The sequence below is a fragment of the Haemorhous mexicanus genome, chromosome 5 (assembly GCF_027477595.1).
Source record: "Haemorhous mexicanus isolate bHaeMex1 chromosome 5, bHaeMex1.pri, whole genome shotgun sequence".
NCBI lineage: Eukaryota > Metazoa > Chordata > Aves > Passeriformes > Fringillidae > Haemorhous > Haemorhous mexicanus.
In genome coordinates this window covers 75498229-75510398 of record NC_082345.1, presented here as the reverse complement: position 1 = coordinate 75510398, position 12170 = coordinate 75498229, and the positions used below count along the sequence as shown (strand labels likewise).

General features: G+C 53.9%; 1 protein-coding gene across 1 annotated transcript in view; it reads left to right on the top strand.

Annotated features, from left to right (window-relative positions):
* Positions 1 to 7908, top strand: part of MAPK8IP2 (mitogen-activated protein kinase 8 interacting protein 2) — a 30660-nt gene extending 22752 nt beyond the window's left edge. Inside the window, exons 8-12 of the mRNA XM_059847640.1 lie at positions 1532 to 1641; positions 4308 to 4427; positions 5405 to 5475; positions 6020 to 6118; positions 7328 to 7908. Of these exons, the coding sequence (XP_059703623.1) occupies positions 1532 to 1641; positions 4308 to 4427; positions 5405 to 5475; positions 6020 to 6118; positions 7328 to 7400 (473 nt within the window). The 3' untranslated portion in view covers positions 7401 to 7908. The remainder of the gene's footprint in view (positions 1 to 1531; positions 1642 to 4307; positions 4428 to 5404; positions 5476 to 6019; positions 6119 to 7327) is intronic.
* The last annotated feature ends 4262 nt before the right edge of the window (positions 7909 to 12170 follow it).

Genomic DNA, 12170 nt, shown 5'->3' with positions numbered 1-12170 from the left:
TGTGTGATTCCATGATTCTGTGGTTCCCTGATTATGTGTGATTGTGTGGTTCCCTGATATGTGTGATTGTGTGTGATTCTCTGTGATCCTGTGTGATTGATTGTGTGATTCTGTATGATTCTGTATGGTTGTGTGAGTCCATGATTCCCTGATTGTGTGATTCTGTGGTTCCCTGATTCTGTGTGATTGTGTGATTCCATGATCCTGTGATTCTGTGTGATTGTGTGTGATTGATTGTGTGATTCTGTATGATTCTGTATGGCTGTGTGAGTCCAGATTGTGTGATTCTGTGAGTGTGTGTGATTCTGTGATTGTGAGATTCCCCAATTCCATGATCGTGTGATTCCCTGAATGTGTGATTCTGTGATTGTGTGATTCTCTGTGATCCTGTGTGATTGATTGTGTGATTCTATATGATTCTGTATGGTTGTGTGAGTCCAGAGTGTGTGATTCTGTGAGTGTGTGTGATTCTGTGGTTCCCTGATTATGTGTGATTGTGTGATTCCATGATTCCATGATCCTGTGATTCTGTGTGATTGTGTGTGATCCTGCGATTCTCTGATTGTGTGATTCTGTGTGATTCCTTGATTCCATGATCCTGTGATCATCCTGAGATTCCATGACTCCCTGATTCTGTGTGATTCTGTGATTGTGTGATTCTGTGATTGTGTGACTGTGTTATTGTGTGACTGTGTGATTCCGTGATTCCATGATTCCCCAATTCCGTGATGGTGTGGTTCCCCGATTGTGTGATTGTGTGATTCCCTGATTCTGTGATTGTGTGATTCTGTGTGATTCTGTGATTGTGTGATTCTGTGTGATTCTGTGATTGTGTGTGATTCTGTGATTGTGTGATTCCCTGATTGTGTGTGATTCCCTGATTCTGTGTGATTCTGTGATTGTGTGGTTGTGTGATTCCCTGATTCCATGATTCTGTAATTGTGTGATTCCCTGATTGTGTGTGATTCTGTGATTGTGTGATTCCCTGATTCCATGATTCCATGATTCCGTGATTGTGTTATTCCCTGATTCTGTGTGATTCCCTGATTCTGTGTGATTCCGTGATTCTGTAATTGTGATTCCCTGATTCTGTGTGATTCCCTGATTCTGTGTGATTCTGTGATTCTGTGTGATTCCGTGATTGTGTGATTCCCTGATTCCATGATTCCCTGATTCTGTGTGATTCCCTGATTCCGTGTGATTCCCTGATTCCGTGTGATTCCCTGATTCTGTGTGACTCCCCGATTCTGTAATTGTGTGATTCCCTGATTCTGTGTGATTCCCTGATTCTGTGTGATTCCGTGATTGTGTGATTCCCTGATTCTGTGTGACTCCCCGATTCTGTAATTGTGTGATTCCCTGATTCCGTGTGATTCCCTGATTCTGTAATTGTGTGACTCCCTGATTCCGTGTGATTCCCCGATTCCGTAATCCCGTGACTCCCCGATCCCGTGGCTGTGATCCCCGCCCCGGTGTGACTGTGCCGTGCCGCGGTGCGCGTGGCGCGGCTGACGCTGCGGTGCCGGTGCAGGCCTGAAGCGGAACCCGTGCTGGGTGGAGCGGTTCAACGTGCAGTTCCTGGGCTCCGTCGAGGTCCCGTACCACCAGGGCAACGGCATCCTCTGCGCCGCCATGCAGAAGGTGAGCGCGGGCGGACGGACGGACGGACGGACGGCACGGGCCGGACCGCGCTGGGGCGGCGCAGCTCGGGGGGAGCGCGAGCTCGGGGGGAGATGTGGCAGGGGACAGGAATTGTGGTACAGTTCATAACGAACAGTGTCACGGTAAATATGTATTATATTGCACGGTATGTTATATTATATTATCGCCTTAAATATATATCACATTGCATTATATCATATTACATTACATTACATCATATTATATTACATTACATTACATTATATATTATATTATATTACATTATATCATATTACATTACATTAAATTACATTACATTATATATTATATTATATTATATATTATATTACATTATATCATATTACATATTGTATTATATTATGTTATATTATATTATATTATATTATATTATATTATATTATATTATATTATATTATATTATATTATATTATATTATATTATATTATATTATATTATATTATATTATATTATATTATATTATATTATATTATATTATATATTACATTATATCATATTACATTACATTATATATAATTATATATATTATATAATATATATATGATATATATATATTATATATATATATTATATCATATATATATATAATCATATATATTATATCATATTACATTACATTATATATAATATAATATAATATAATATAATATAATATAATATAATATAATATAATATAATATAATATAATATAATATAATATAATATAATATAATATAATATAATATAATATAATATAATATAATATAATATAATATAATATAATATAATATAATATAATGTTATATTATATTACATCGTATCACATTATATTAGATTATATCATATTATATTACATTACATTATATATTATAATATATTATATGTTATATATTATATGCTATATATTACATTACATTACATTATATATTATATTGCATTATATCGTATTATATTACATTATATCATATTACATTACATTACATTATATATTATATTATATATTATATTGCATTATATCATATTATATTACATTATATCATATTATATTACATTACAATACATTACATTATATATTATATTATATTATATCATATCATATCATATCATATCATATCATATCAATCATATCATATCATATCATATCATATCACATCATATCACATCACATCATATCACATCACATCATATTACATCATATCATATTACATCATATCATATTACATCATATCATATTACATTACATTACATCATATCATATTACATCATATCATATTACATTACATTACATTACATAATATAATATAATATTGTATTATAATATATTATAATACATTACATTACATTACATTATATAATATAATACTGTATTATATTATATTATAATACATTACATTACATTACATTATATATTATATTTTATTATATGTTATATATTATATTATATACTATATATTACATTACATTACATTACATTACATTACATTACATTACATTATATCATATTATATTACATTATATCATATTACATTACATTACATTACATTATATATTATATTACATTACATTATGGTAATATTAACTATAGTATAGTTTATTAGAAATATTGTAAATATTATACTACATAATATTATAATTATGAAATATTGAAATTATTCTTTATATATTAATGAGAATTATATAAATAAATTAATTAATAAATACAAATGATTACAATTATACAAATATATAATTATATTACCACATTAAAATTATATTATAAGCAATATAAATATATCATAATAGCAATGATATATTAATTATACAAAATATTATATACTATAAATATTAGTTGAAATATTATATATTAAATATCATCTATTAATACATAATATAGATAACACATTAATAATAAATAATAGAAATAGTAATAAATAATACAATACAATTAACATAATAGAAAGAATAATATAAATAATATAAATATTATTTTAAACCAAACATATGTAATCTATAATAATTATATATTATATTATATTATATTATATTATATTATATTATATTATATTATATTATATTAATAAAAGTAAAATAAAACAAAAATAAAATAATAATAATAATATGAAAAGTCAATTAATAATATGAAAAGTCAGGAAAAAAAATATTACAAAAAGTAATATTATTTATGATAATAATAATAATAATAATAATAATAATAATAGTAATAACAATAGGATTCAGTTAATAATATGAAAAGTCAAATAATAATAATAATGGAAATAGTCAGTTAATAACAATATGAAGGTCAGTTAATAATATAAAGTCTGTTAATAATATGAAAAGATTATTATAATAATAAAAATTAAAAAAATAATAAAAAATAAAAATAAAAAATAAAACAATTAAAAACAAAAATAATAAGAATAAGAATAAAAATAATTAAAAATAAAAAAATAAAAATAAAAATAATAAAATTAAAAATAAAAATAATAATAACAATAATAAAAATAATAATAGTAATAGCAATAGTAGTAGTTTTTGTGGGATCTGGGGTGCTGCCGGGCCGCGGCCAGCAGCGGGGGCCGGCCCGGCCGTGCCCCGAGGCTCCCTCCGTCCCTGGCCCCCCGACCGTCTCACGGTGTCCCTTTCCCGCCGCTGTCGCGCTGTCGCAGATCGCCACCACCCGCAAGCTGACGGTGCACCTGCGGCCCCCGGCCAGCTGCGACCTGGAGGTGACACTGCAGGGCATCAAACTGATCCTGACCGTCACCGAGTACAGCCCCGAGCACGAGGTCTGGGGACAGGGGGACAGGGGGACAGGGGGGGACGGGGGGGGACAGGGGGGGACGGGGGGGACACCGGGGGGACACCGGGGACAGGGGGGACACCGGGGACAGGAGGGACACCGGGGGGACAGGGGGGACAGGAGGGGACAGGGGGGACAGGAGGGGACAGGGGGGGACTGGGGGGGATTGGGGGGACAGGGGGGACAGGGAGGACAGGAGGGGACAGGGGGGGGACAGGGAGGACAGGAGGGGACGGGGGGACACTGGGGGGACAGGGGGGGACAGCGGGGACAGGGGGGACACCGGGGGGACAGGGGAGACAGGGGGGACAGGGAGGACAGGGGGGGACAGGGGGGGACTGGGGGGGACAGGGGGGACAGGGGAGACAGGGGGGACAGTAGGGGACAGGGAGGTCAGGGGGGACGGGGGGGACTGGGGGGGATTGGGGGGACAGGGGTGACACCAGGGGGACAGGGAGGACAGGGGGGACAGGGAGGGACAGGAGGGACAGGGGGGGACAGGGGGGACACCGGGGGGACAGGGGGGACAGGAGGGGACAGGGGGGACTGGGGGGGATTGGGGGGACACCGGGGGGACGGGGGGACAGGAGGGGACAGGGGGGGACGGGGGGAACACCGGGGGGACAGGGGGACAGGGAGGACAGGAGGGGACTGTGGTGACAGAGGGGACAGGAGGGGACAGTGGGGGACAGGGGGGACTGGGGTCAGGGTTTGGGGGACAGAGGGGACAGGGGCTGGGTTGGGGGGACAGGAGGGGACAGGGGCTGGGTTTGGGGGTGCCCAGGGCAGGAGGAATGTGGGGAGGGGGTTTTGGGGGAACTCGGGGCTCAGGGGGTGAGTGGAGCAGGTGCAGGGTGCGGGGCTGTGGGTCTGGGGGCCGATGCTGAGGGGGGCACAGATTTTGGGGGGCTCTGGGCCCCCAGAGCTGACCCGGCCCCTGCTGTGCCCCCTGTCCCGCTGCAGTTCGAGCGCTGCAGCCACTTCTTCCAGATGAAGAACATCTCCTTCTGTGGGTGCCACCCCCGCAACAGCTGGTGAGACCCCCGCCCAGGGGCACCCCGAGGGACCCCCACCCTGCCCAGGGGCACCTCCACCCTGCCAGGGGCACCCCCACCCTGCCAGGGGCACCCCAAGGGACCCTCACCCCACCCAGGGGCACCCCGCGGGACCCCCACCCTGCCAGGGGCACCCCAAGTGACCCCTACCCCACCCAGGGACACCCCAAGGGACACCCCCACTCTGCCAGGGGCACCTCAAGAGACCCCCACCCTACCCAGGATCACCCCAAGGGACCCTCGCCCCACCCAGGGGTACCCCAAGGGACCCCCACCCCATCCAGGAACACCCCAAGGGACACCCCCACCCTGCCAGGATCACCCCAAAGGACCCTCGCCCCATCCAGGGACACCCCAAGTGACCCCCAGCCCACGCAGGGACACCCACGGTGCCACCCAGAGCCCCCTGCCCGGCCCGGTGCCCCCGGGTGGCTGTCCCGGGGCTCTGGGGGGGTCCCTTGGCAGAGCCCGCCCGGGGCAGGTTTCGGGGTGCCCCCTGAGCCCGTGCCCCCCAAACCCGCAGCTATTTCGGGTTCATCACCAAGCACCCGGTGCTGAGCCGCTTCGCCTGCCACGTGTTCGTGTCGCAGGAGTCCATGAGACACGTGGCCGAGTGTGTCGGGTACGGCCCGGGGACACGGGGACACGGGGGGGACATGGGGGGACATGGGGACACTGGGGACACGGGGGGTACAGGGGACATGGGGGACACTGGGGACACCAGGGGGTATACGGGGACACCGGGACACCAGGGTATGGGGAACATGGGGGACATGGAGGGGGCACGGGGGGCACAGGGGGCATGGGGGACACGGCGGGTATGGGGGGCACGGGGGGCGTGGAGGACACGGGTGGGTACAGGGGGCACAGAGACACGGGGACACCGGGACACGGAGGGTATGGGGGACATGGGGGGCACGGGGGTACAGGGGGCACGGGGGACTCGGGGACACCGGGGACACGGGGGTGTGGGGGGTACAGGGGACACGGGGGGCACGGGGGACACGGGGGGCACGGGGGGTACAGGGGGCACGGGGCTGGGGGCATCGGGGGCACAGGGAGTATGGGGGGGATGGGGCGTGTGGGGACACGGGGGGCACGGGGTGTTGGGGCTGGAGGTTTTGGGGGGTCTGGGTGCCAGGGGATTGGGGTGCCAGGGATTGGGGTGCCAGGGGATTGGGGTGCCAGGGATTGGGGGTGCCAGGGGATTGGGGTCTGGGTGCCAGGGGACAGAGGGTGTCAGGGATTGGGGTCTGGGTGCAGCGTTATGGGGTGCAGGGGGGTCTGGCTGTGCTGGGGCCAGGGTCACGGGGTGTGGAATTTTGGGGTGCTGAGAGGGCTGGGCACTGGGGCTCTGGGTGCTGTGGGGCTGTGGGGTCTGGCTGTGCCAGGTTTGGGGACCGGGGGGGCTGTGGGTCTGTCTGTGCCAGGTTTGGGGGTCCGGGGGGGCTGTGGGTCTGACTGTGCCAGGTTTGGGGGTCCGGGGGGGCTGTGGGTCCGGCTGTGCCAGGTTTGGGGATCCGGGGGGACTGTGGGTCTGACTGTGCCAGGTTTGGGGGTCCGGGGGGGCTGTGGGGTCTGGCTGTGCCAGGTTTGGGGTCCGGGGGGGCTGTGGGTCTGTCTGTGCCAGGTTTGGGGGTCTGGGGGTCTGAGGGGGCTGTGGGGCTGTGGGTCTGGCTGTGCCGGGTTTGGGGGTCTGGGGGGGGCTCTGGGTCCGGCTGTGCCAGCTCTGGGGGTACCAGCCCCCTCTTTCAGGGTCTCACTGGTCTGGGGGTGCCCCTCTGTGCCCCCTGCCCTGGCTGACCCCCCCTCCCCATGCCTGCCCCCCCAGCCGAGCGTTTCAGGAATATTACCAGGAGCACCTGGAGTACGCCTGCCCCACAGAGGACATCTACCTGGAGTAGGGTCCCTGCCACCCCCGGGCTCGGGGCCACCCCCGGGCTCGGGGCCACCCCCGGGGCTCGGTGTCACCCCCAGGGACTCGGGGTCACCCTTAGGGACTCTGTGTCACCCTTAGGGACTTAGGGCCACCCCTGGGACTCAGGGTCACCCCAGGGACTCGGGGTCACCCCTGGGACTCTGTGTCACCCCCAAGGACTCGGTGTCACCCTTAGGGACTCGGGGTCACCCCTGGGACTCTGTGTCACCCCCAAGGACTCGGTGTCACCCTTAGGGGCTCGGTGTCACCCCCAGGGACTCTGTGTGACCCCAGGGACTCTCTGTGTGACCCCCAGAGTCTCTGGCTCCCCCTCGCACCCTCCGCACGCCCCCTCCCCACCTCTCGGGGGTCCGGGGGTCCCCTCGGGGGGTGACCCAGCCCGGGGGGGGGGTGACACGGCCCGAGCAGCCCCCCCTGCATGAGCACGGCCAGCCCGGGGGGCAGCGGGCCCGCGGCTTTGGGGGCACGGCGGGGCACGGGGGGTCCGGGGGGGCCGGGGGCAGCTCGGGGAGGGGGGGGCATCTCCGGGCACCCCCAAATCCGCGCTGCCCCCCAAAGGAACGGGGATCCCCCAGAGCTGCCCCCCCGCCCCGGGCGTGCTGCCCCTCGTGTCGGTGTCCCCGGCTGTCCCCCCCCGCCACCGAGCTCGGGCCCCGCGGGGGTCCCGGGGCCGCCCCCTCCTCACTGCTGTGCCTGGTGGTCCCTCGCTTCGGCCCTGTCGCCCAGCGCTATCGTGACTATATCGCCACCCGCTCGATGTCCCGGTATTTATCTGTACTCAGCAGCCAGAGGAGCCCCCGAGCCACTGTGCCACCCCGGCTGTCCCCACGCCGTTGTCACCCACTTGGTCTTTCAATAAAATATATGCTTGGTGTGAGCTGGGGACAGAGCTGGGGACAGGGCGGGGACAGGGATGGGACAGGGGTGGGACAGGGTTGGGACAGCGCTGAGACACTGCTGGGGCACTGCTGGGACACTCCTGGGGACACCCAGGGCAGGGTGGGACACCCAGGTGAGTTGGGGACATTCAGCTGAGTTGGGGACACCCAGACAAGTGGGGACCCCCAGCCCCTTTGTCCCTTGGCCGTGCCCCCCGAGTGTACCCCCCCCCCGCCCAGGCTGTGAGTGCCACCCCCTGCCCTGGCCCTGGGGACACCAGAGGGTGGCCGGGACCTGGGCGGGGTGTGACAGGGGACAGTGGCATTGTGCCATTGGCGTGGCACCTGTGGGAGCCAGGGCACCCCAAAACTCATCCAGGAACATCCCAAATCTCATCCAGGAACACCCCAAAATTCACCCAGGGACACCCCAAAACTCACTCAGTGACACCCCAAAATTCACCCAGTGACACCCCAAATCTGATCCAGGAGCTCCCCAAATCTCACTCAGGGACACCCCAAAATCCATCCCACCCAAAATTCACTCACCCCAAAATTTGAGGGGCGCCTCAAATTTCAGCCGGGAATATCCCAAAATTAAACTGGGGCACCTCAAAATTCAGCAGGGGCTTCCTAAAATTCAACCGAGAGCACCCCCAAATTCAGCCAGAGACACCCCAAATCTCACTCAGGGACACCCCAAAATTCATCTGGGATCACTCCAAAACTCACCCGGGGCACCTCAAATTTCAGCCGGGAATACCCCAAAATTCAACGGGGACACCCCAAAATTCAACCAGGAACACCCCCAGATTCATCTGGTGCATCTCAAATTTCCGCCAGGATCACCCCAAAATTCAGCGGGGACACCCCAAAATTAATCTTGGATCACCCCAAAATTCAGCGGGGACACCGCAAAATTAATCTTGGATCACCCCAAAATTCAGCGGGGACACCGCAAAATTCAGCGGGGACACCGCAAAATTCAGCTGGGATCACCCCAGAATTCAACGGGGACACCCCAAAATTCAACCTGGACACCCCAAAATTCATCTGGGATCACCCCAAAATTCACCAGGAACACCCCAAAATTCACCCACGGGGCTCTGTCCCTCGGGGGCTCCCGTTGTCCCCCCTCGTGTAGGGCCGGGACCGCCGCGGGATCCGAGCGACCACAGGACCAGGCGGAGCTTTCTTATAAATTTATTACATAATAATAATAATAATTAATAATAATAATATAATATAAGAAACATAGATCTCTGTGGGGGATGTGTATCACAACGTCAAGGGCGGGAGGCGAATGGCCGCACCTCCGTGACTCCGGAGAAGGAGAAAGCTCCTCCGAAAATCCATACAAAATTAAGGGTGAAGTCAAACTGACCCTGGGAAATTAAAAACGGAACGAAAACCCACAGGTGAGTCCGGCTGGGGGACGGGACCGAGAGTGTGGCGGGGCCGGGCTGTGCACATGCAGCGGGCGTGAGGGCGTGGCACATGCATGGGCAGTGAGGGCGCGGCCGGACGGCGGCCGGACGGACGGACGGACAGACGGCGGCCCCGCCACGGGTGGGGCCGGCGGGGCCGCGGCCCCCCGGGAGCTGAGTGCCCCGAGGGGTTCTGCTCTTTGTCACAGTCGGGGGTACGGACGGGCGGATGGAGGGGGGCGATGGCGCCGGGCTGGACAACGGAAAAATATCGACAGCTCGGGGGGAAAAATCCCCTTTGGAAGCGGGGGAAAAGAAAAGGAAAAGTGTCTCCCTTTGTACAGCGGAAAAACCCGAGTGGTGGAGAAGCCATGAGAGGAATCACAGTAACCGCCGCGGCCCGGGGCGGGGGCGGCGTGGCCGGGGCGGCGCGGCCGAGGGGCTGGCGTGGCCGAGCCGTGGTCAAGGGGTCGGCGTGGCCGAGAGGCCAAGCGGTGGTCAAAGGGTCAGCGCGGCCGAGGGGTCGGTGTGGCCGAGGGATGGTCAAGGGCTTGGCACGGCCAGTGGGTTGGCATGGCCAGTGGGTTGGCACGGCCAAGGGGTTGGCATGGCCAGTGGGTTGGCGCGGCCGAGGGGTTGGCGTGGCCAAGTGCTCAACACGGCCGATGGATTGGCATGGCCGAGGGGTTGGCGTGGCCAAGGGGCGGTCAAAGGGTCGGCACGGCCGATGGGTTGGCACGGCCAAGGGGTCAACATGGCCGACGGGTTGGCATGGCCAAAGGGCCAAGGGGTGGTCAAGGGGTCGGCACGGCCGAGGGGCTGGCATGGCCGAAGGGCTGAGGCGTGGTCAAGGACTTGGCACAGCCAATGGATTGGCATGGCCGAGCAGTCAGCATGGCCAAGCGGTCAGCATGGCTGATGGGTTGGCGTGGCCAAGTGGCCAAGGGGTGGTCAAGGGGTCGGCACGGCCGATGGGTTGGCGTGGCCGAGGGCTTGGCATGGCCAAGGGTGCTTAAAGGGTCAGCACAGCTTAGGGGCCGGTGTGCCGGAGGGGTCACTGGGTCTGAGGGCTGACCAAGGGTTTGGCATGGCCAAAGGGTTGGCATGGCCAAGGGGTCAGTGTGGTCAAGGGGCCAGCCTGGCCAAGGGGTTGGCGTGGTCAAGGCATGGCCGAGGGGTTGGCATGGTCAAGGGGTCAATGTGGCCAAGGGGTTGGCATGGTCAAGGGGTCAATGTGGCCAAGGGGTTGGCATGGCCGAGGGGTTGGCATGGCCAAGGAGTCAATGTGGCCGAGGGGTTGGCATGGCCAAAGGGTCAATGTGGCCAAGGGGTTGGCGTGGCCAAAGGGTTGGCTTGGCCAAAGGGTTGGTGTGGCCGAGGGGTCAATGTGGCCAAGGGGTCGGCACAGCCGATGGGTTGGCGTGGCCGAGGGGTCAGCGTGACCCCGGGACTGGCGTGGCCAAGGGGTCAGTGTGACCCCGGGATTGGCGTGGCCAAGGGGTCAGCGTGACCCCGGGACTGGCGTGGCCGAGGGGTCAGTGTGGCCAAAGGTTTGGCATGGCCGATGTGTTGTTGTGACCGAGGGGTCAGCGTGACCCAGGGGTTGGCAGAGCCGGGGGTGACCGAGGGGTCAGCACGGCCGATGGGTTGGCGTGGCCGAGGGGTCAGTGTGACCCAGGGGTCAGCGCGGCCGAGGGGCCAGGCCGGGGTCAGGGGTCAGCTGGGCTCCCGCTCTGCCCTCTCCCGGATGGCTTTTCCAAAGGCAAGGTGGCCCCGGCTCCGGAGGTGTCCGGGGGGGCGGGCGGCGTGGCCGGAGCGGGGACAGGAGCTGGGGACACCGGGAATGGCTCCGCCCCCGCGGGAAGGGGACGGCAGCGCTTTGGGAACGGCCACGGCACCGGCCCGCGGCCGAGGGGCACCGTGGGGTCCCGCCGGGGGCACCGGGTGGGTGACCCTGGCCGCGGGCACGGGGCCACCCCGGAGCCGGTGGCACCGCGGGGCACAGGCTGGGGGTGCAGAGGGGCACCGAGGGGACACGGGGGACACGGAGGGGACACTGGGGGTTTGTGCTGGCAGCTGGAGGGGCCGCCCCGGGCGAAGCCAGTTCGCCCGGGGACCCTGATGGCCTTTTGGAAGTCCCTTGTCCAGCTCTGCCACGTCCCCGTGGCAGCGCAGGGGACAGGGGTGGGGCAGGGACGGGCGGGGGACAGGGACAGGCAGGGGACAGGGATGGGCAGGGCCGGGGACAGGATGGGAAATGAGGGGGACCGGGATGAGCGGGGTAGGGGACAGGGATGGGCAGGGCCGGGAACAGGATGAGTGGAGCGGGGCACAAGAATGAGCGGGCGGGGGACAGGGATGACCTGAAGAGGAGACAGGGATGAGTGACACAGGGGACAGGAGTGAGCAGGGCTGGGGACAGGAATTTAT